This window comes from Danio rerio, chromosome 18, assembly GCF_049306965.1.
Source record: "Danio rerio strain Tuebingen ecotype United States chromosome 18, GRCz12tu, whole genome shotgun sequence".
NCBI lineage: Eukaryota > Metazoa > Chordata > Actinopteri > Cypriniformes > Danionidae > Danio > Danio rerio.
The window spans coordinates 26,517,678-26,544,309 of NC_133193.1; the positions used below are offsets into that span (position 1 = coordinate 26,517,678).

A 26,632-nucleotide genomic window follows, 5' to 3' on the forward strand; every position below is an offset into this window, starting at 1 on the left:
ATGCAACTATACTCATTGACCTTAAGCAGACTAATCTCAATACGAGACATCACACAGTGACATTGGAGGTCTTAGACTGTGTGGAATGGAAGTGTTTAGCAGTTTTGTAAGTGCGTGTGTGTGTAGAGCTATTGGAACTGAGACCTCTGAGCTGCTGGCAGCAGGACAGACTGTTGCTGTTGGGCTGGTAGTTCTGCACGACTCCATTGCTGGGCTTGGATTTCTCAAAATCCTGTGATAAAGACGCGGGCAGCATGGCCTGTTCACTTTCAGGCACTCCTTCCATCTCCTTGCTGGGCAGGGATTGAGGGAAACCAAACATGAAGAGGGCCGAGAAGAAGAGTAAGGCACCGCAGATGAGGAATCCGCCCCACCATGCACCAATCCAGCGCGGGTCATCGGGGGTGATGTTCAGCTGAGCTAAAAAAAGCAAATATATAAATAAAATAAGGAGCATGTAGAGGAATGATATGCTCCCTTATATTCAGACATTTGAAAAGATCCACTTCTAAATCAGAAAAGCAAACTGTATGATGCAATTCAGAGACATCTGACATCAAAACTGAGCTTAGCTATTTGGTACATCTTATTCTACTAAAAATGTCTGAAGGGATTTCGTGTAATATCTGATGCAATGTGTGAAGTTGAAAAAGCCAAGACACTTACATTAAAAGAGATGTCCAACACTGACTACATTGTAATACATTTATATTAGCCACCTACTTAAAAATGATTACACTTCTTGTTTGAAGTACTTCCACTCAAAATCACTGAAAATAAATCACTTAAAATAATAAGATTGTGCTACAAATAATTAATATCTGTAGTTAAAAACCAGAGTATATTTGGCTTTGTGCTTTATTTTAATCCATTATGAAAATAACATTACACTTGGTATTGGAACATACAGTAAGATTAGCATCACAAGGCAATCTGTAGTGAAGCTCTTTTGAGATTCAGTAGCTTTGTTCCTTTAGATTATTTTCTCTTTGTATTCCCTACAGTACAGCAATTTTTTTTTTTACATTTCTGTAATATTGCTATATTTGTGGAGGTTAAAGGTGCAGTATGTAAGTTTGACACCCAGTGGTTGAACTAGGTATTACATTTCTGGATCATAACACACTAGCGCAGGTTTCCAGATTGACCAGCTGGAGCGAGTCTAACTATTGAGCCTAAAGACTGATTCAAATCATGTTCTAAATAAAAGCAACACGCAATAGAAGGAATATTTTCCATTTTAAAAGGAGTTTTTGTTCTAACCAACACCTCGATTTGTATTAGAAACAGCTTCTATTTCTTGCAGCTGAACAACAGGATAAACTGACAGAGTTGTTTACCTCAGGTACACCTCATGTGCTTTATTCAGTGTCAAATGCTACTAATGTGAGGTTAAATGCCATTTTACATTGAATTTATTGCCATACTACTGAAAGCAGCAGCAGATAGTTCACCTCAGATCTTGGAAATCAAATAAACTGTTTGAAAATTAACTTTAGAACTGTGAAATAATGCAAACCAACACATATGAGTGATTCAGCATGTCCATTTAATAACGTTAAAGAGGTTTAATATGTATTTATTAGATTATAAACCTTACCATTTTATGTGTGAGTGCATATTCAGTGCTACTGCACTGTAAAAAACAAAATCACCATTTGTTCAGCACACTGTACTTTTTCTGTCATATATACTAAAAATTGCGAATACGAACTAATTACATAAAAATATATGTTATGTCAACAATATTCACTAATATGTTATATCTACATGTTTAACTGACTTTTCTGGACAAACATTTTTGTGTTGAACAGGAATGTTGATATTTAAATAATTTATGCATGCGTGATGTGACGATCGAAAACTTAGTTTGTTTATCAGGTGCTTGAAAGACGGGTGACACAGTGGCGCAGTTGGTAGCACAGTCACCTCACAGCAAGAAGGTTGCTGGTTCGAGACCCGGCTGGGTCAGTTGGCATCATGTGGGTTTTCTCCGGGTGCTCCGGTTTCTGCCACAGTTCAAAGACATGAGGTTCAGGTGTCTGAGTGTGAATGGATGTTTGCCAGTACTGGGTTGCAGCTGGAAAGGCATGCGCTGTGTAGAACAGATGCTAAACAAGTTGGCGGTTCATTCTGCTGTGGTGACCCCGATGAATAAAGGGACTTAGCCAAAGGAAAATAAATGGATGAAGTAGTGAGTTTATGTTCATTTTTAAGTAAAATGATTAAAAACAGTATGATATGCTAACTAGAACTAATTACTTATTTTGCAAATTTGAAAAAAATCATCCACTAAACAGAAAAAAAATTATTTGACTCAACAGCAGTAATTGTTGCTTCAGTTGATGTGACAATAATATCTTTATTAGTAAAATACAATAATCAACATTGCATAAATAAACAAAATTATGTTAGCTGAACAAAATATTGTTACTGAGAAAAACTAAAAAACTGTTGTTGAGACAACTCAAAGTTCTTACTGCATCAAGTTGCCTTATTTTTTTAATGTTTCCTCAACAATTTATTTTTTACAGTGTGGAAGGTTATATTTAAATTTCTTGTTTCGTCTGGTGCAAACAGCCAAATTGCTTATCAATGCAAATCTCGTCACAGTGTATTGTTAGAACATGGTGTTACAATATAACCTGCTCACCGAATGTTTGTATTAGTAATATTCATATTATTTGGTAATTAATAATTACCTCATGTGGAAATCTGAATCGGTGTCTCATTTCGGAATCTGCTACTGTCTGCTACTATTTTTAAATGAATTAATTAAACATGTGGTTTTCCACCAAGGTATCCCAGGGTGCTGAAATATAAGTGGCTATACTGGCATTGGGTGGGTTAAAGAAACTAAAACAAAGACAGTGTTGTGTCACAGAACACCCCTTTTCAAGCAGAATATCTGACTTTAGCATTGTTTTTCAGATAAGCAAGAATGTTCACTTGGCATGTTTCTTTAATATCTGCGCACATATTATGGTGTTTATTTACATACAGCCTCCTAATCATGGTGTGCTGAAAGTATTTTGTTCATACTAATAAGTTGCCTTATATTGTTTGATGAACGCCAATATATTGGTCGATAGCTGGGTGGTACACTTCTTTGGGGCTTCTCCACTCCATAACTCTCCCAGATGTGGAAAGACAGTGCACTATATTCAAAACACACTAGCCCTGTTGGTTAGATTACATTTATGAATAATTATTTGTAAAAATTTGAGGGCAAATTCCTTTTTCAGATATCCCTTACAGCAGGAGTGTCAAATGTATGGCCTGTGGGCTGGATCAGGCCCGCAAATGGGTGTAATCTGGCTCACGAGATGATTCTGTAAAGTACAAAATAAGAGCTGCAATTTTTCAATAAAAGAAACTGCTGTTCCAATAGTGTCCACTGGATGGCACAATTGCAAACTGTTAATTTCATCCAATCCAAAGCCCTAAATCAGCGTCAGGTTAACAGCCTTCTCAGAGAGAAAGACCACATCTATGCCCTGCCATAGAGGTGGTCTTACAAGGAAACTTAATTATTTTCCGTTTTATCAGTTTAGTTTACCTTAGAGTTCAGTCGTATGAAAATGTACGATATAAAAAAAGGAGGCGTTGCACCCGACACACACCCCTAAACGCAACGGTCATTGGTGGATAAGCAAATCTCACTAAATTGTACGAATGAGATCATACAAATTCATATAAATTAGCCACTAAATCAAAATGTTATGAACTGCCATGAGATTGTGTTGTCCTCATGCTCCGGCTTTACGTTTTATGTTAAACGCAATAAAATAAACAAAACAATCTGAAGTTGTTGTTCTTAAGTTATATGATATATACCGCTTGTTCATTCTGCTGTGGCGACCCCAAATTAATAAAGGGACTAAGCCGAAAAGAAAATGAATGATTTAATTAATGATATGTACCATGATTTTACTGGTCTGTTGATTGATTTTCCTACATGTGGCCTCTGAGCTAAAATGAGTTTGACACCTCTGCCTTACAGTATATTACACTTTTTTTGTTAATGCCCGTTTGAGATTAAGTAAAAATAACAGAAGATGTAAAACACTAAAAACTGAACTACCCTGATCCAGTTACTATGACCATTTATGTGAAGCTGCTTTGACACAATCTACATTGTAAAAGCGCTATACAAATAAAGCTGAATTGAATTGAATGTAAATGCATTTGCTGAATAAACTCTGATGTAGTGAACATAAAACCAACATGACTAATCAGCTGCTCCATTGATAGTGTTTGTGGATAGATTTGCTTTACGTTGAAACACAGCTAACATCTTTCTGTATTATATGTGTGTGGTTTTGGAAGACACAATGGAGGAATGGAAAAACATCTGTAAATAAAATATCATTTTGCTGACATTTGAGAAAAGCTTCTAAAACAACAATGACAACAAATCTCTACATGACGAAACTCGCAGAAATCTAACATCAAAACTAAGTCACTGATCCACTTGGTGTATTTTATTCTACAAAAATATGTATCTAAAGAGTTTTCTTGTTTTATTTAATGCAATGTGTCTATTATAGAGATGCCAACATAGTGTATCAGCAAGCAGGAATGTGGATTCCAAGCGTGGCTGAAATGAATGCCAAATTTTTCTTCTATTTCAGATTCACTTGCTGATTATTGATTGTGACAGTGAGCCAGAATTTGAGGCCTTGTGCTTTCAATTATTCAAAAGACACAAGAGCCGTGGTGGTAAGAAACAAAATGCCTAGCAGCATTTTCTGTTGTTCTGAGTGTTTGTGTTGTATTTGGATTTGGAGTGCAGAGGATAAAGAGAAACTCACTTGTGTCGATGAACAAAGCATCCACATAAAAGTTGGTACAGACAGATCCCAGGATGAAACCACATGCAGGTCCAAACACCAATGTGGAAAAGAGGATACCTGAAATGCAATGATAAAAAATCATCAGAAATCTTATTTCAGTTTCACAATGATAAATCGAGCATGCATAAATTGAAGTTAAAGTGAAAAAATGTGAAGTCAAAGGGAACGCTTTACTTTACACTGCACTGCACTTTTCTCCCCATAGACTTCCATTCATACGTACGCAAATGCGTCAGATCAAAAATGCAAGCTCGTGCAACAAGTTTTTCAATTTCGCTGCATTGCAAAGTTCTAGTTTTGTGGACTCTGACCTGCGAAATTGCATCACTTGACTACGTGAGACCAATCAAGGATCAAAACATGACCTCTCTGTACAGTATGCAGCGCCATACGAGAGAATATTGCATGTTAAAACTCTAGTTTGACCGCAGCTTAATTTCGAGAGGAGCATGTAATATGATTAATTGTGGCTGGTCTCCCATCCATAATCATTAGTAAGCCAGTCGGATTAATCCAAACTCACTCTAAATAGCTGGTCTAGTATTACTCCCTTATTTTTATTTTTTTGAAGAATCTTCCCATCCTCCCCATCTCCCCTTTCCTCCTTTACCAAGGGAAGCTCTCGAGAACTTCCTGATCTCGTACCCCCTACATGCTCATCGACCAGGCGGGAGCCCTGGGCTCAATTATCTCCGAGCTCAGGGTCTTCTCCTGGGAAAGGATGCCAAACTTGCTAATATTATCAAGCAATATCGAAGTGTGAACTCTTGAAATGATGCTCATTATTGTAGTGCTACAAGAACAAAGTTATTTTAGTACCCAAGAAATACTTAGTTGTTGAGAAAATATTTTTATAATTCTTATCAATACCATATAAATAAATAAATAAATAAATAAATAAATAAATATATATATATATATATATATATATATATATATATATATATATATATATATATATATATATATATATATATATATATATATATATATATATATATATATATATATATATATGGGTCTATCCACACTACCACCACTGTGCCAGTATTAGAAATGAGTATTTCTAGAAAAAATCTTCTCTCTGTTAAAAAGAAATTGGGGAAAAAATTAACAGGGGGCTAAAAATATGTGTATAAAAAAATTGAAGTCAAAAATATTAGCCCCCCTGAATACAGAAGAAAAAAAATTATCAGAAGAAAAAAGGTTATTTTAAATGTTTTTAATATTAAAAAGTAGAAAAAAAGCAGTATTTCTTCTAAATAAAATGATTGTATATCCTGTAAATAATATTTTAAACAGTGTTTTTACATCTTCTGTAAGCAAATATTTTAATGTAAATAAAAAATTGAATGTAATGGACAATATGCTGTCTCTGCATCTCTGGTTCAGCTTCCAATCATTGCCACTATAGTGCAAAGTAAGGCTCAAGAATAGGTCCATCATCCTTCTTGACCAGAGATCAGATGTGGCTGCAAACCCTTGACCCTACACACATAATAGGAAAAGTAATTGAAAAAATTGACCTGGAAAAATTAGATTGATTATAGGTTCTAACTGTCGATTTCAATTACTTTTCAATTAATCGCCCAGCTCTAATAACTAACATTATTACAGTAGTTAATATTATAACTGAAGTAAATATTTCGTATCAAGCCACAAGGTGGCGCACTCAACCAAATAAATGGTCTCTTCTTAAAAAGAGACTGATCTTATTTGCCTTTAAAAATACATGGACATTTTTTGTTTGAGAAATCCTTCATCCTTTTCACACCTTTCAGTTTTTCTTAAAATATCAAGCAGAATCATTAAAGTGGGTGGAGTCAGTGTCTGAAGTAAGATTATATCTTAATGCATTGCTTAAATGAAAACATTACACTTTGAATATAATTTAGTAATTATACCGCATGTAAAGTAATACTAAAGACAAGCATTCAAACAAACGTCATTCCCAAATTATAACCATACGCTTTCTGAACAAATAACCAAATAAAAGTGAAGAATGACAACTAATTTTCCCCACAGTCAGAGTCATTCAGCAGGGATGACACTTTTGCATACAAAGCAAGAAAAAAAAAGGGATTTGCTTTGGAGAGAAATGGAGTGGCAGAGCTGCGCTGGCACCTCTCAGAAGCGGCAGACATCTGGGCCACAAATCCCTATTAATATGCTGTCAAAAAGTGTGACAGCGGCCCAGCACTATTCCTGCGGGTCACATGAAGCCTCGAGCTTATCCAGGCACTCTCATCAGCTTTCCCATGCACTGCCATTCTCTTATTAAAACACACACAATATTGCTTCATTATGGAGAGACACTGCAGGAGAAAACACTGCTGTTTAAAGCACCTGCCAATTTTTAAATTTTGTCTTTTTGGCTTTCCTGAAGTGTTTTTTGTTTTCAAAATACCCTTTAAAGTGTTTGTTGTAGGTAATTAGTCCATGTCTTCAGATTTCAAATATAAACTACAATATATATTTTACAGGCCACTTTCTCGAAGGCCTTTTTTCTTATGGACTGAACCATTTCAGCAGCACTTCATTTTACTGAGGGATTTGTTAATACATTATGTGCCTTATTTTAGGCTCACACAGAATCTGTGCACGCAGAAACCAATAATTGAGTCTCTTTATTGACTTGTGTAAATGTTTATATTTATTCAGTTTTATTAATAATTTCAGTAATTGACTAATATGAATGTGTTCATTTGATTTATTTACAATACAGTTTGTAAAGTAATATTTTCTGTCTGTCAGTAGATCTATTATATGAGAGATTCGCTTTGTTTACCAAATAAGTGGATCTAATTGGATTTGCATTGTAAACATTAAATACATTTTTTAAATATACACTATAAAGTTTTTAGTTATGATACTCCAAAAAGCATTTCACATAAATCCACAGATTTTTTTTGCAGAAATAGCTACTGGCCATGCTCATTATATATTATTTTATTTGACCAAATAAAAAAAAAAGAATTGAAAATGTATTTTCCAAATTATGGAGTGACAGATTTTACCAAATTCCTCTAACCTTAAAAAAAAACACCTGTTGAGATTATTATGATACAAATGTATGCAAATTAGGTATGCTGCATTACTCCGTACAATTTTAAACGATATATCCTCCGCAGTACAATATGCATATAGATATTGCAGTTTTTCAGTTTTGCATAAAAATTTTAAAATTGCATTTTGCATTTTCTACATTCTTTTATTACTCTCTAAACTGGCTCTGTGCATGTTAAAAGGTATGTTAAAACATTGCTCCTGGCGAGTAAAACACCCATTAATGAGCACTGAAGTAGGAGTCACTTTCATGTAAAAGTGAAAGTTACATGGGCCATATGTCAGAGTGCAAGTCCATGTGGGAAATCTGAGAAATGCCTTATTTGAACATGTGAATTAAAGTTATGATGCACAAATTAAATCTTGTTCTCAAAGATAAAAGTCAGTTATGACCATTAATTATGTCCATTGTCAGATGAAGCATTCAATTGGTTTTGCCTTGGAATGTAAACATTCATGAATTGTGTGGTATGTAACTTTCTCATTTTGCTGGCTGTGCCTTAAAGTAAAAACATCTTATTCCTGCTGTCTGAGCATTTAATATTAGTCAAACAACAACAGATAATGAGCAGTCAGCTCTTAACTGAATAATTATATACAGTAGGTTAATAAAAACCTTAAAAAGTATGTATTGCTGCAAATAGGTGCAAATTTAATGAATAATTTTTCATTTGATCACAAAAACTGGTCTCCTCTCCGAAAAATATTAAGTAAAAAAAAAAAAAACATACTAAAGGTTTCAGTAAATGTACTAAATGATAGACTAGTCATAATAATCAGAATATCAACTTATCGCACAACATGTAGACATGTCCTCAATAATATAATTTTTGGTGATTCAATATATATCGCTCATACAAAAAAAAAAAAAAAACAATTCTAACCACATTTTAGCAGGTTGCCCAACCTCTCTATCTCTATTGGATGTGTCAGTATGGTTAAAAAAACACAGTTTTTACAATAAACTACTATAGTATATTTTCATGTGGGTGCCTGATGACTGAAATTAGATCTGTTACTTTTTTCTAGTTCTTTTAACCTTGGACATCTTTGCTAATATTTATTATTGTTATTTATTTATTAAGGATATCCGTTTTCACAACCTGATTCCTATGCCTAATTACTAAATTGTTAAAATACTATAAATATTGACATATTCTTAAGAATAAGATATTATGTCTCCTTTGGAAGAGTGTACTTGCCTTATGATGCCATTATAGTGTCAAAATGCTCTTAAAAAGACAATAATCTTGTTTATCTCAATACATTTTGTTGCTGTATATCATACCACAAAAACAGATATGTTGACAGGCCTAGTAAATTACTGTTTTGAATAATGCAAAACTGCCATTTGACATGGAATCAGAATTGATGCTCACATTCAGTTAAAGCTAATGACAGATCATGATATCAAATTTGGCTATATATTATAACAGTTGTGCCAAAATACAGACATGTAGCACTGCTAGAAGTATGATATTGCATTTCATTTTTAGCGCTTTGAGTCTAAAAAAAAGTGTATTACAAATAAAATGTATTATTACTATAATTTATACCACAGTTCGTAAATTCAGTTAAAGCTAGTGACAGATCACAGTATAAAAAGTGTAACAGTGGGATAAAGCTGTATTTGGCTATATATAATAAGCAGTGTCAAAATACAGCCCTGAAGTACTGCTAGAAGTGTGACATTGCATTTATATAATACAACAGTTCAACAGCGTTCAAAAGTGTGTAAATAAAAAACAAAAATAACACAAAGTGTATTAAAACAATCTTTTAAAAGTGAACTACTTTATTCTGCCAATGTATCAAATATAAGGTCGACAGTTTTACCAGCTGAGCAAAATCTCAAAACCAGCACTTTTTACAGTTTTTCTCAGTCGCTTTGGTAAATTTCTCAGATCAGAATTGACATTTTTACAAAACCAAAAGTGCATTTCTCAAAACAACATGGTCAAGTAGCAAAACACCATGGATGACCTGCAGACCCAGTCTCTTGCTCAAAATTCTTAGTTCATCTCTCAAAATTAAATCAAAAACTGAATAAGAAGAGCAAGTCCTTGAGTCATTGTGTATGGATAAGACTATGGAAATTACTTCATGTTGTCAATACAACAGTGTAGTCTTGAGGGGTGTTCTGATGTAAACTATGGCAATATTTGCTGTTTGTACTGTAATTTGTTGACAGATGATGTCATTGTGATACAGAAAGGAAACGACAGCACTACACAGCACTACGAAAAATCAAAACAAAAGCAGAAATGTAAACATAGGACAATTTCCTTTGAGATGCACTTACATTAGAAAAAGTCAAGATTTACCTGGGAGAAATTTACCAATTGTAGACAGATCAGTCTAATGGAAATGTACAGAAAAATGCATTAAGACAAAATATTATGACAACTTTTTCAGCCATCTTGCATATAAAGACTTTTGTCATTAACAAATGAGTAAACATTAAATAATTACACATTATTAAACTAATCAAGAGAGACCAAAATAATACATTTTGATCAGCATGATATACGCAACTGATAACGTAGGAATCATCGAAGAATTGCACATAATCATTTGCATGGGTGTACAAAAGCATTTGCAACTTTTTCAAAGGAATGAGAAAGTGCTTTTTGATGTGCACAAGTTAGATAATAATGTTAATAAAAAAAAATTATATAATGGACAATATGCTGTCTTAAAGCATCTCTGGCGCAGCTTCCAATCATAGCCACTTTAGTGCAAAGTAAGGCTCAAGAATTAATCAGAGATTAGATGTGGTAAGATTTAACAGGTAGTTTTGAACAGGTAGTGTTTTGGTTTCGAGTTAATTCAATTCTGATCTGGGAAATGTACCAAAGCAACTGAGAAAAACTGTAAATTAGTATTTGAACATGTTTATTGCATTTCATTTCATTGGGTTTATTCGAGATTAAAACAACATCAGAAAAAATAAATAAAATCAAAAGTTATCTGCACAACTCATATAGCAATTTACCACCATTAACCACATAACACAAATAAATTTCTACAGAATTCAAAATAAAACCTAATCCGAGTCCGCAGACCACTAAAAGCACAATGATAAGCTTCAGTAGAAACCTGGCTTTGATGTGTGTGTGCTGAAACAACAGCTGCACCGGTGCCTGCTCTCCACTGTGACCTTTGATCAGTGAGCTGGAATTTTTCAAGTGCTGCTTATAATGTGCCTGATCTCAGCTCTGGGAAACAATGCACATCATCACACTATACAGTGTGAACGGATATGAGAACCACACCCAAACCCACAGACACACACGTCACTTCTGCATTCTGCCTCTGCATTTCAGCATCAGACGGATGGAGAAGAAGCCACAGTGAGGTCAGTTGTGGAGAGGAAGAGCTCTAGCAGTAGTGTTGTCACAATACTGAAACTTTATAACAATTGATATACATTGACACTTTGTATCTAGTTTGATGCCACTGGGAAATACTGCCATGGCATTAATTTAAATGACAACAAGGGTACTCACTGTCTTCATTTCTTTACTTGTTCAAGTTATAACCTCATGAAATGGCTCGATAGTAAAGATTTTTGCCACTGGTTTGGTCATGCCAGCTGTTTAGATTTTTTAGAAAAGCCATTCCAAAATGTTTACTAATCAACCAACCAATCAGTCCATAAATGAATAAAATAACAATAAAAATAAACATATCATTTAATAAATTATGCCATTTGGCATTCTAGTAAATGAGCACATTTATTCATTCTAATTTCAATATTAGAGAAGAAACTCCTAGCCTAATTATAATTTTGAAATGTCACTAAAGACAATTGAGCAATAAGCAATGCCAACCACAGAGCACTTCTATAGGTATCCATAATCCTGAACCAGGCCGTTACCTGAGCAGATGCTGTAGCGGTCATGGAGGAGTGTAGACCATGAGACTGATTCCTGAAAGATGCCAATCACAGACAAGTCTTTGCATTGGTCCAGCCTGAACACTTGCCGGTGACCAACTCACACCTGCAGCTTCTCCACGATGGACGTCTAGTTTTTTACAGCCTCTGGCGCCTAGACTGCAGCTCTGCACAAGAAGTTTGGCCAGAGGAGAAGTGGTCATGCCCATCTGAGCCTGGTTTCTCTTGAGTGTTTTTTCCTTCACTTATCAAATGGTCAAGTTTTGTTCCTTGCTATTGGCTTAGGACTTGTGCAGCTGCTCATCGATGGACTTGCTCTTCAGTGTTTAGACTTTCAGCAGTGAAATTTAAACCACACTGAACTGAACTGACAGTCTTACAGTTTTAATTTACTAGAACTTCTATGTAAAGCTGCTTTCACACAATCTACATTGTAAAAGCGCTATAGAAATAAACATGAATTGAACTGAATTAAATAAGAAAACTGCAACCAATAACAAATAAATGCAAAAAATGCAAAAAATAAAAAAATTTACAAGGAGAAGCTTAACAGCTTCAGTTTGGCCTTACAGTGTTTAGTTGCCACCTTATGAAGTTTCGTTCTCAATTTTTTCCCACAATATATTACTTAAACATTAGATACTGAGTATGTTTTAAATATGGGTATTATAGGATTATTAAAATACATTTAGCATATCAACTGAAGTGAAAGAAGGAAAAAAAGTGAAAGTGAAAGTGAAAAAGAGAACTCTGAGCACACCATGAAAAAAAGTAAACACAAACAATACAAGCATTGTGTTCTCTACTACACTTGATCTTTAAAATGAAATCTGAAACACCCATGGAGTTTGCAATTTTAGCTCTAAAAGGAGGAACCAAAACCTCTGGATAAATAAACAAAGTGAAACTGAAGCAAGGCAGTAGTCCAATGGAGGGCTGTAACATCAGAACAAACTGCTTTGAATGGTCTGAATGAGATGACAGGAGATGAGGACATGTTGGATTGTCTTTTGTGCAAACTCGGTCACTACATTTAAACGGAGAACAATATACCAACATGAACACAATTAAAACTCAACCATTTAGACAGAGATTTTTGATTCCCCTAATCTCTCGAAAGGAATACTCTCGCCAAAGTGGTGTATTACTATTTTAGTTACATAGTGCATTACATGTTCTTCACAACTATTGCCATTGTGTAGGACTTTTGACCACATTTTCTGAACAGATGTACAAAGATATATTAGTTTTATAACGAACTAAAGAAAATGGCTTTGAGTAAGAATTTGTTTACGCTGCAATCAGTTTGCACTTATATCATGATACAGAGACAAACAGGAATTGAACTGAATTAAAAAAAAACAATAAAGAACTGATTGTTTTAGTTGAATGTTTTTCTTCATTGCATTTATCTTTGCTTGTAGATTGTTTATTATATGTTATGTAGCTTCACTCCCCTACAGAACCATCCTAATCAATATAAAAATAGAAATTATTTTCAAATAGGGATATTTAAGTCATCTGGTGAAATTATATTCATATTGCAAAATATATTGTAGAAAAACAAAATATTGCAATGCAATTTTTTTGTTATATTATATTTAGCTATATGTCTGTTGAAGGAGCAGTTTTAGATATTAAGCAGACTCAAATGGACCATCAAAATAAAATGTTACCAAAAAAAATATTCTGGATGATTTAAAATGGCGTCATTTGCAGACATAAAGACATCTGCCACTAATTAATCTATCTAATTGCTATAACATTTATATCAGGAACATATATATAAGTTATTTTTTCAACTTATGTGAACTCATGTAAAAAAAATTTAATAGCGTCCTATTTAGACTGACGTAATTGACTGATGTCCATGTAAACGTACACACTGTCACACATCCTGATAGAGGATGGCAGTATGGATTAGGGCTGCACAATATATTGTTTCAGCATCGATATCGCTATGTGAACAAATCCGCAATATCACAGGATCTGCATTGTCAAGTGGGAATTATAGTTAGCCAGGAAATAGTTCAAAGCACATGATGTGATTACAAAGTTTAATCCTAATATAATGGTGTGAAAGATTTTTCATGTGCTTTCAAGGCCTGTGACTAAGATTTCAAGTGAACTTAAAATAATTTAGGAACAACAAATGATAAAGTCTGCCACTTTAACAATAAATGAATGTATATATTTATACAATGAAGACTCCATGCAGAGTTATTTTACACTATACTTTACCTTTTACACACCACCAAAAGCTATAAAGTGCTGTTTATTGAATTTCTATCATTGTGCTATTGTTTTCATCTGTGCTTTAACTTGTTTTGGGGTATATATATATTGCACTGTCGTTTTTTCCAAAACCATACAGCCCTAGTATGGACACTGTGGAAATAGATCAATATAGAACACTAGCTCATAGTAAACTGCACCAGGCCGACGCTACAACCACTTATAAGGCAGAAGCATAACAGATGTGGCTCACTGTCCTCCAGCAACTGCTTAATGAGTCTGTCTGGAAAAAATGAGTCACTTTCACCAGTCCCTACATTCTCAATGCTCAGATCAAAGCTGGAGTCTGGATATTAGAATGCTCGTTCGTGAGCTCTGCTTCCTGAGCTGCTGGCCATTCAAGAGCTCGAACTCACTTTCACACACGTACACTCTGAAACCACATGTCACCACTGAAAACCACAAACAGAAGATTTACTGAGCATCTTCACGTTTACCATGAACTAAGCAGGAACAGGTGGTTGTGAAATGTTTTCCTTTAGCTTAAGTTGAAAAATAATGCTTATTGAAGTTTACTCTAGAGAAGGTGGGTTGCACAAGATACTTTAGATAGACCAATTCAACTTTGTCATCAAAAGAATAAATTATCTTTAAAAAACTTTAATCTTTAAAAAAAATACAGTAGTATACAATAGTTTGACTGCACTTTCAATCAAAAGAACACAGCTTTGACAAATCTTCTTTCAAAACCATTAACAAATCGTGTGTATATTTGCTCATTTGACAAAAATGTGTATGTACACTATTATATTCACACAATATTTTCAAATTTACAGCCCTTTTTAGTGTATAAACAACAAATCAAACTGTTAAACCGGTGAGGTACTGGACTCGCAAGAAGCAGCTGCTACATCCAGTTGTTGGATTGCCAGTTAAAGACACTGCTGTGTTTTTACTGTGTGTTTCCTAAGAGACTGTGTGTGTATGTTTGTGTGTGTGTGCTCATCACTCATAGCAACACTTCAGCACTGACTACCTCACAGGAAAACCTCAAGAAGACAGCCGAAATCTTCCAGTTAACTTTAAAGAAGAGTCTGCTTGGGCTGAAGATCCCACCGCAGAGAAAACAAAACAAAAAACACACACTCCATCAACTGCTTCCATGTGCTGCTTACACAAATATATAGACTAAATGTATAGAGCAATTTCAGCAATATGGATGAGAAAACTCAAAAACACAAAACATAACCTCACAGAGAAACTATATGCAAATGTTAAATTGAAACATCAGTTTATATTTTCTAAAACAACTAACCACAGAGTTATGAGACCAGAAAAATATCAACCTGTAAACATTTTTTTGATTTAAAATGAGGGAAATGAACATGTAATATGGATGTGACAAAAAGTTAGCGAGTTTACAAAGTACAACATTGTTGTAACTTTGTTACAACTTTGTTGTAAATTAAACTGCACAACCCAAAAGAATTAAAGCAAATCAAAAGGTTAAGCTTGCTCACTATAGAACAATTTGTTCTACAATGATTTTTTATTTAACATTTTTGCTTTTATGAGGAAAAAGCTTTGTTAAGGTTATGACACCTCTTCATTATGGATGTGCCAAAAGTGAAATTGTTACATGTGTGACTTTGGTAAATAGGGCTGGGCGATATAATTGGTATCGATATTTATTGACGGAACACCCTTATTAATATTGATTAAAAAAAGAAGATTTGATATGTAGTTTCGGTATGAAGCTCTATAGCAGTGGTCACCAAACTTGTTCCTGGAGGGCCGGTGTCCTGCAGATTTTAGCTCCAACTCTAATCAAACACACCTGAACAAGCTAATCAAGGTATTACTTGGCATACTTGAAACGTTCAGGCAGGTGTGTTGAGGCAAGTTGGAGCTAAAACCTGCAGGGACACCGGCCCTCCAGGACCGAGATTGGTGACCCCTGCTCTATAGTTTTATAAAAATGTGGCAGCTGAGTGCATGCCTTGTAAGCAATATCAATAAGCTTAGGGTGTCAGTTTGTCATTTCCAATAAAGACGCGCAACTGAACCATGCACATTTTCCAGCCGCATCTAGTTGAAAACGTCTCAACTTTTCCAAATGCCACAAGGGCACAGCAATTCACGCAAGTAGAACCAATCTGCTTCACACTTTGAAATATAAACATTTTTGTAATAACGGCAGACTAATTACCTCAGACAAACACAGCGCACCCAAACATTGCAGCGCTTTTTACTTTCCATGTTGGTGTCTATTTTAAATGGTCAAGGAATCCACTCGCATGCTTGTCACTTCAGGTCAGAATCCCAACACATGCGAAAATGAGTGCCATGGCTAGCAGCAGTGAAGTAATTGTGAATAAAAAAGGATGTAAGGATGTCGCCAGAGTGGCTTTTTGGTTTCTTTTCTTGTGCATCACAACCACTAGCTCCCCATTTGAAAGATGTTTTAGCATAGGGGTAATATAGTCGTTCAACTTCACAATTTGTAATGTTGTAATATGTATTTGAATAATGATGGCTGGTTACAGGGGCGGACTGGGACTAAAAATCAGCCCTGGCCCTGTAGTCACACCAGCCCACATTACCACACCGACACAGCCCCACCCAAGCACACGCACATCACTACTTATATTGGTGTACAGATGGTAAAATTATATAAGCAGTACCTTATTTAAGAGATATTTAAACATTTAATGTATGTGACTGGAACAAAAGCAACCCATTTATATATGCAATCATGTCTTTCATTTTCTTTTCGGCTTAGTCCCTTTATTAATCTGGGAATCAGCAACTTATCCAGCATATGTTTTACACAGCGGATGGCCTCAAAGCTGCAACCCATTATACTGAGGTACCCAATTCACAATTGGCCTACCCAATTCACCTATAGCATGTGTTTGGACTTGTGAAAGAAACCAGAAGGAAATCCACACGAACATGCAAACTCCACACAGAAACACCAACTGACCCAGATGAGGCTCAAACCAGCGACTTTCTTGCTTGAGGCGACAGCACTACCTACTGCGCCATCACACTGACTCCTTTCGAGACTAGTTCAGTAAATTTAATGTATTTGGCAATGTCTGACTTGACTGCCTTTCCCTTTTTTTTTTTTTTGCACTTACTGTTTGTTTGACATTCTTGCCAGATTTTGATTACATCTGAGTAGCCTCAGATTGGGTCGGCCCATCTCTAAACCAGCTGGTTGTTGCCAATTGGGCCAATGCTTAACATTTACTATTATTCTTACTATTATCACCATCATCATCATAATATTCACATCTTGCACAAGATAAAAGCTGCCTACATTTAAAAAACAATACATATGAAAAAATAAATAAATAAAATAGGTGACCGGCCCACATTTAAAAAATGGTCCGGCCCTTCTGGCATTTGCCAGAATTACCAGATGGCCAGTCCGCCCCTGGCTGGTTCCTTTACTTAAAAGCTTAGATTTTTATTATCATACGTTGTGTTGTTGACAGTTTGAGGTTTACTGTATTATTATTATTCACACCTTAAAGTTTGCTTTGATTGTTCAGTATTTACTCTTTGCACACACTTTGTAACATTTTATTTATCAAGTTTAAGAGTCTCTTTGCCACTTACAGTATGTTTATCTTATTATAAAGATACGAGTTGATTTTTTTGACTATTAAAATTATTTGCCTTAGTAATGTAGGTAAATTAAATAAAGCGGTTAACTAAAAAAATCCTCATATTGCTAAATGTATTATTAAAAATATTTAACAATTATCAATATCAAATTGTATGAAACATGATATTATATTATTTTTGCAATATATCCCAGCCTTACTGGTAAATCAAATATAATGGTTCAAAAATATTGACAGAAACAGTTTTGAGTATTTTTAAAATACTGTAAAATACACACACACACACACGCACGCACGCACGCACGCACACACACACACACACACATACACACACAAATTCGCTATTTTTGACTAAATATTTGAGTGTTGAATAATATTATCAAAAACTCTTTTTCTCTTAATATGTGTTTTTCTGCTGCATTCTCTTTCTGTGCTGGGAGCCCTTTTATAATTTCGATTGATACAGTATATGTAACATATATAGGGTTAATAAAAACTTCCATGAACACAAAACTGTTCCTTTAGTCACTGAAGAAATGGGCTGCTTCCTACATCCTTTCCTCTAATCTTCAGCTTGCAGGTAATTAAGTCCAATTTTCTGCGGAGACCAAATTGTGTGGTTTGCATTTTTTACTTTACAACTTAAATCTTCATTATAGCAAAAAGCAGGTATTAAAATGGCATGCTGGGTAAGGTCCATGATTCACTTAATTACCTCTGAAATGGGTCTTTCTTCCAGGAAGTGTTGTTTGGGTACTAAGGAATAACATTTCTGTTGGCCTGCTAGAGCAGCACATTTTACCATCCTGTAGATACACTTTCAGCACAGTCTAGACACAACGGTATAATGCTGCAACATTTTACTGCCTGAAATGTCTTGATATGCATGATATCCTGAAAGAAAAAAATAAATTAAATATATATATATATATATATATATATATATATATATATATATATATATATATATATATATATATATATATATATATATATATATATATATATATATATATATATAAATGCATAAAAAATATTACAAAAGAGAAAGGTAAGCTCCATAAATTATTTGGTTATTATACTGTTGGTGTAGACTTTAGGGATGCTCATTTCAGTTATGTTTGCCAACTAACCAATGCTTTTTTTACCAAATCAGATTGATATTAAAGAGCCCCTATTTTGCATTATAAAACGTCATATTTTGGTTTAGGGGGACTCCAACAACAGACTGGCATGCAGCACTTTCATTGTCTTATAATATGCATTTATTTTTACCTAATTATCTCAATGACTCCCATATGACTCATTCAGGGATTCATTTGAATGAGACATGACAAATTTAGATTACAAAAACAAAAACATGACTCAATCTTTTTAAGAACTAGCATGGGCAGTTTTTTTTTTGTCCATCATATGTTTTTTTTTTTTATTCCATCAAATAAAAATAGCAGGCTACCTCAAATCGAACGCTCCAGGGAGAATATGCATTTAATTATTGGTCTGATGTTATTCTTATATCATAAAACTCAGTCAACATTTTTAAAAGAGTTAAAGTTTTATAGAGTTTAAAGTTTAAGCATCTGGTTTTACCTCAGAGCTTGTGTGCTAGACCGGGGTTGCCCAAACTTTTTCATAAGAAGGACCAAAAACCAAATATCATTAATTGTATTTTACATTATTGTTGCAATGGGTAATTTGCTTATTTATTTCCTAATATTTAAACATAAATAGAAAACTTTACTTTGAATCATATTAATGCAGTATACCATTTTTAAATTAGCCTAAACAATCACGTTTTTTAAAACATTGGAGTTCATTGCTAAATACACTAGTCAAGTGAAACCTGCTTTTGCCTTCATTTGCTTACCACAATCCTTTGTCCATTTGGTGACAGAATGTGGTTTTAAACTAAATCTGATAAATTGACATGATTCAAATTGAAACGTTTAATTTTAGTTTGTCTTTTTTGTAGCTTAACAATAAAACAAACAAATTAAAAGGTCACATTAAGTTAGAAATGACTCAAAAAGTCATCAAAAAACAGTGTCCCTCTCTGATCAGATGGGTTGGTGGGCCAAAGCAAAGGTTACTATGGGCCAACTTTGGCCCCCGGGTAGGTGGGTGCACACATAGGGCTCAACCTGTGCAGTGCACATGCCCTTTTTCTCTTAGCTAAAAAGTGTACCTGAAAAATTAACGAAAGGGCCCCCTGGTCTCAGTTTGCGAATTTTGCTAGTTCGGGCATCTCTGTGTGCTAGACAATGACAAGGATCATATGTTTACTTTTTGTAAAGCTACAACAGCATATAACAAATTTGTTGTTTTATATGATATTGCATGAATTCATATGAATTCATATACATGTTTTATAAACTATAAAATGAAAGCCTCAGTTTGGTGCACAGTTATCGTTATGCAAAAATCAAGAAAATCTTTGAATTTGTTTGATTCGTAGATTATGTAGGCTATTTTAAAAATGGATATTTTATAATAACTATTAATAACTGTAATTTTCCACATAGAAAAAAAGGTTGGTTTGTTGGTTGGACATGAAATCATTAAAACTATAGCCTATTTGTTGTGTTTATGAGCGTGCTCTGAGAGAAAACCCAGATGCTTCGACTTGTGGCCAGCTTGTTTCCAAAGCAGTGCACATTTCAGAAAGTTTTGTTTTGTGGTTTCTTTCTCCAATTGTGCAAATAAACAGAAGTGTTTATGACGGGACAGGACATCCAGAAAAGAGGCAATCAGCATCAGCACTGGTTTGGCATCCACTCATCTGTGTCAAACTCACCAGCAATATTCTTCTTTCATTTAGCTTCTTTGGCAAAATATGTCTGTAGGCACGTTTGGTTGCATGTGTTACCATTCCGCGACTTCATCACTAATGTTTAAGTAAAAAATCATCAGGCTCCGCAATTACTGACATTTTCAATATATATTTTTCTCTGGATTCACAGAGGAACCAAATGTGTGTGATGTGTCTCTGATGTTAAAGCTGCCAGTTGATCTTAATTGAACATTCTAATTTGATCATTTAATTGTTAAAGACTGGTCAAAAATAGAATGAATTAAAAAAATACAATAAAAACAAAAAATATCCTAGTGTCATTTGTGGCATTGCTGTTGCCTATTAGCACTGTGATAACTGCCTATGTTCTGTAATCTAGCCCAATGTACTGTAATACAGCTATCTGATTAGAAAAAATGCATGGAGCGAACATGCGTAAACAACCCCTATGACATACCAATGAGATAAAATAATAGATTCTTGAATCTCTTTGCCCATTGTTTACAATTCACAGCTCATCCTACATCAAACAGATTGTGCCAAAATTAAGCTGATATTGTTTAGTCTGAACCCAGCATTAACCTAGGTTGTCTACAATATAATCTGTTTTTAGACAAACAACAAAGCATTGAGTTTTGAAACTTACAGGATGTTTTTATAGAACAATCACCTCTTTTATGTCAGCACATTAAGGGAAAACTTTATTTCTCAGTTCATGACCCCTTTAATCAGTTCTAAGCCTTTATTTATATAAATATGGTGGTTAAAAATACAAATCAGCAAATGCTTAAGAACATAAAAGAGCATTTCAATACTTTTAATCACAATTTTGGAAATAAACATTTAAAATCTGCAGTAACTGAATAATTTTTGGCAGTAGTTTATTGAAAGCATATGGCAGTGGGTGACTTTAATGAGCTGTAAAATGAAACACTATGGTGTATTATATTATCATACAAGACTGCAAGATAAACCATGGTTTATGATAAATCCCTTACACTGTATGTACTACAATTAAGATAAAATAATATTAAGACAAAACATTTATAATTATCCTTATTCAATATCAATAAGGATTGCTCCTTTCTTTTATAAAGATCTGAAGACAAGCTGTTGTTTGTACATCACATAAAATACATCATAAAAGTATCTCAATAGGTTACTAATAATGATATGAAAAATGTGTGATGATTTAAATCAGTTGGGAATGGTAAACAAACTGTGATAGAACTGGAACATGGGGGTGAAAGTGGAACAGGCTGAATAGGATGCCTAAATTGACCTAAATTTAAAGTGGCAGATTCAGCACTAAAGCAGTAGTGTAACATACGAAACACTAAGCATGGGTTTAACTAGGATATTTATCTAGCTAAGCATTACTGCTACCCTTATAAATACAGCTAGAGTCAGTATATACTATGGTTCGGAATTTGCATACAAGCAGGACTAAAATATGTTTCCCTAAAGGCACAAAAACCTGTAGTTAAGCTTCAGTCAAGTGCTTTTTGATGTGCTCATCATAACCTGCTGCAGGAGACATTTTATTACCTGCATACCATAATCCAGAGTGAGCTTATAAAGCAAAATATGTGCATAATTCCACCTTAGCTTTCTTGACAAGAACAGACATACTCTGCAAAAAGACGTGACTAAACATGCACATACTGTACAGTACTTCTGATTTATTTTGAGTGCTTAAAATTATAGTTAACTTAAATAATCATTCTTTCATTTATTCATTCATTTTCTTTTCAGCTTAGTCGCTTTAATAAACAGGGGTCGCCACAGTGGAATGAACCGACAACTTATCCAGCATATGTTTTACGTTGCAGATCTTCCAGCTGCAACCTGTCACTGGGAAACACCCATATACTCATTCATCCACACAAATATACTATAGACAATTTAGCTTAACCAATTCACCTATAGCACGTCTTTGGACTTGTGGGGGAAACCGGAGCACCCGGAGCAAACCCACACGAACACAGGAAGAGCATGCAGACTCCATACAGAAATGCCAACTGACCCAGCTGAGGCTCGAACCAGCAACCTTCTTGCTGTGAGGCAACAGCGCTAACCACTGCACCGCCGTTAACTTAAACATAATGAATACTAAATGTCACAATGTAAACATGTGGCCCAAACATACACCTGGACCAAGTGGAAAGTTGCACCATGCTCAATGGAATAGCTTTTTGCTAGCTTTACCTGGTTCAGTTATCATTTTCCCATCCTGCACCACATGTTTAAATACAAATACATTTGCACCCATTTGTGTGCCCATAGGCCTGCTGCTCAGAAAAAAGAGGTGTAGTAAGGCACATTGTTGTCTCATTACTATTTTGAGGCAACTGAAACAGACCATGCATTTGACCAACTAAAAGCTAGCCATAAGTCAATGGTGTACTTACATTTTGTTTGTATTATTTAAAGAGTGTGTTAATGACAGGCAAATCCAAAATGCACGTACACATTGCTTATTACACACACAGTGATGTGCAGTAGCACAGAAATATCTTTAAAAATAAAAAAAAATTAAAGGATTAAAATGTAAAAAAGACTATTATTGTCTATATAAATATAAAAACTGTTACCTCCTCCCACACCTTTTTCACCTCTGAAGGCTTTAATGGAATCCAGCTCATTCATTTCCTTGCTAGTGAAACAGTCAGTTTTTCAGCCTACAAAGTTTGTCATGTAAATAGCCGATGCACCAGGGCATGACCAAAACTTGCTCTTAAAGGGAATGGGAGACTCTGGCCCCATTTACACTAATATGTTTAGTTTTAAAATGGCGTTGTAGAATGAAAACGATCCATGTCCACACTGGCGTTTCACCTAGCGTTTCCAAAAAGATCTCTGTCCACACTATACTGCTGAAAACGCACATCACGTGACCATACACAGATTCTGGCATGTGCTGCAATGAATGCGCGCGTCTGAGCTCCAGGCAGTCAGCTGGTGCTTTGAGCACACCTCCCCAGGTGATATACCGTTGGATTAGTTGTTAAACTTGATGTTTAATTCATTTGGTCTCTATCTAACGACTCTTTGGTCTTTTTAATCTATTAGTTTTTCCTCAGGTAATGTGTTTTGGCTGAGCACAAGGATAAGTTAATATATTAATGTAGCCACATGCACTGATTCTGCACATTTGACTCATTGCTTGCCTTTATGTCCTATATTGTATATAGTAAACTTCATGTACGTTATACTTCTATAATGGTCATTGTGGTGGGGAAGGCGTGATCGAACACCCAGAAAGGGGGGAGAGCAGGCGGAGACACCGGCGGCTGGTCAGTGGTCTAATCATAAATAATTATTAACACCTGTGTTTTCTAGTGATTGGGCCGGAAAGACATCTTCATAAGGGGAGGAGAAGGAGAAGCCGGGAGAGGAGAGAGCCTGTCGACCTTCAGACTCGACACGCGCACACACACAGAAAATTATAAATAAAAATTGTGCTTACCTGATATCGCCGACCCTGCCTTCTTCTTCCCACGAAACGAACATTATTACAGTGGTGCCGAAGTGCTTGTACTGCTGCCTTCTTCTAGCTCTAAATTACTCGCCAAGTGGCAAGGGCCATTTGAGGTCACACGGCGAGTGAACGATCTCGATTATGAGGTGGTACGAACAGACAGGAGTGGGGCACGTCAAATTTATCATATTAATTTATTAAAACTTTGGAGGGAGCCGGAGGACGTGGCGTTAGCAACGGTGATTACAGGCGAGGATGACCTGGGACCGGAGTGCGTAGACTGTAATCGGTCGAGTGCTCTGGTTGCCGGGGGTGATCATCTCTCGCTCGCCCAGCTCGCTGACGTCCAGCTCCTACAAAATGAATTTAAAGACGTGTTCTCACCCCTGCCCGGTCACACTAATATGATTCAGCACCACATCGAGACCGAGCCAGGCGTGGTCGTTAGAACCCGCCCGTACCGTCTGCCTGAACACAAAAAAAAAGTGGTTCAGGAAGAATTGGGAAAAATGCTAGAGATGGGGGTAGTAGAAGAATCACACAGCGACTGGGCGAGCCCGATCGTCTTAGTTCCTAAGACAGACGGCACGGTCCGGTTCTGTGTAGATTATCGTAAATTAAATGCCGTATCAAAATTTGATGCGTATCCAATGCCGCGGATTGACGAGTTGCTCGACCGGTTAGGCGCTGCTCGCTTTTATTCGACATTGGATTTAACGAAAGGGTATTGGCAAATTCCCCTTTCTCCAATATCCCGAGAAAAAACTGCCTTCACAACGCCGTTTGGATTACACCAATTCGTGACACTTCCATTCGGGCTGTTCGGGGCTCCGGCGACGTTTCAGCGCCTGATGGACAAAATACTTGCCCGCCACTCAGCATATGCCGCTGCGTATTTGGATGATATCATTATCTTCAGTAATGACTGGCAGCGGCATATGCAGCACCTGCGGGCGGTATTATCAGCGCTGAGATGGGCAGGACTCACGGCCAACCCGAGGAAGTGTGCAATTGGGCGAGTGGAGGTAAGGTATCTGGGCTTCCACTTGGGTCATGGGCAGGTGCGGCCACAAATTGATAAAACCGCAGCTATTGCAACCTGCCCGAGGCCCAAGACCAAAAAGGAGGTGAGACAGTTTTTGGGGCTGGCGGGATATTATAGACGGTTTGTCCCTGAATATTCGGCCCTCGTCAGTCCCTTAACCGATCTCACTAAAAAGGGGGAACCAGATACCGTCCAGTGGACGGAGCAGTGTCAACAGGCCTTCACCAAAGTTAAAGCTGCACTTTGCGGGGGGCCGCTATTGCATGCTCCTAATTTTGCTCTCCCCTTTATTTTACAGACGGATGCGTCCGATCGGGGTTTGGGGGCGGTGCTCGCCCAGGAGGTGGAGGGTGAGGAACGGCCGGTGCTGTACATTAGCCGCAAATTATCTAACAGGGAGGCGAAGTACAGCACCATAGAAAAAGAGTGTTTGGCGATCAGGTGGGCCGTCCTCACTCTCCGCTATTATCTCTTGGGCAAGGAGTTCGTCCTCTGTTCGGATCATGCCCCCCTCCAGTGGCTCCACCGCATGAAGGATACCAACGCGCGGATCACCCGTTGGTATCTCGCTTTACAGCCTTTCAAATTCAAAGTGATCCACAGGCCGGGCGCGCAGATGGTTGTAGCGGACTTCCTCTCCCGGGCGGGGGGAGGGGGGGGAGCTGCAGGCCGGACGGCTGCCCGGCCTGAGACGGGCGGTGGGGGTATGTGGTGGGGAAGGCGTGATCGAACACCCAGAAAGGGGGGAGAGCAGGCGGAGACACCGGCGGCTGGTCAGTGGTCTAATCATAAATAATTATTAACACCTGTGTTTTCTAGTGATTGGGCCGGAGAGACACCTTCATAAGGGGAGGAGAAGGAGAAGCCGGGAGAGGAGAGAGCCTGTCGACCTTCAGACTGGACACGCGCACACACACACAGAAAATTATAAATAAAAATTGTGCTTACCTGATATCGCCGACCCTGCCTTCTTCTTCCCACGAAACGAACATTATTACAGTCATTATTGATTTTTAAAACTGATATTCAGCAAAGAGAGGGTATGTTTTGTATTTTTCGAAAGAAATGAAAGGAGCCAGTTATGTTTGTTTTGTTATAAATATGCAGTGAAGATGACGGTCATATAAATATGTAACACCATGATGCCTAAACATTTTTGGTGTTGCTAATATCAAAATAAAAATAGGCAGTTCCTCTTATCATGTTTTCATTTTATTGTTAAGATAGTAAAACAACGTAGCCTGTGTGATGCGAATGACGGTTTAAATTACACTGTTTTTACCTGACGTGTCCTCAGGAGTGTGTTTTCCATGTCAAACTTGCAAAGTCTTAAGAAAAGGATGCATGACTAAACTGTGTGAACTTAATATTGAGGAAAAGCCCCGATCATATAGGACTGTCTCAGTTTTCCCTCATCCACACTGACACAGAGCAGCAACGTTTTAAAACCAAAACAGCCTCTCCAGCATTGCCAAATGCTCCATTTTCTGGGCTCGAAAACTCTGGGGTAGTGGGGACGGAAGGCGTAATCTTAAGCAAAACTTAGGCATTTTAAAACTAAAACGTATTAGTGTAAACAAGGCCTCTGATAAGATTAATGCCCATTATGCGCAAAACAAACACAT

The 26,632-nt window shown here is 36.3% G+C and overlaps 1 protein-coding gene across 3 annotated transcripts in view; it reads right to left on the bottom strand.

Annotated features, from left to right (window-relative positions):
• Positions 1 to 26,632, bottom strand: part of slco3a1a (solute carrier organic anion transporter family member 3A1a) — a 107,333-nt gene that overhangs the window by 21,679 nt on the left and 59,022 nt on the right. For all 3 annotated transcript variants that reach the window (XR_012393777.1, XM_073929464.1, NM_001045188.2), the window contains 2 exons: positions 4,815 to 4,913; positions 145 to 420 (listed from right to left, as the gene is read on the bottom strand). Coding sequence is in view for 2 of the 3 variants with exons in the window: in NM_001045188.2 (NP_001038653.1) it covers positions 145 to 420; positions 4,815 to 4,913 (375 nt within the window). In the remaining variant the exon portion in view is untranslated. The remainder of the gene's footprint in view (positions 1 to 144; positions 421 to 4,814; positions 4,914 to 26,632) is intronic.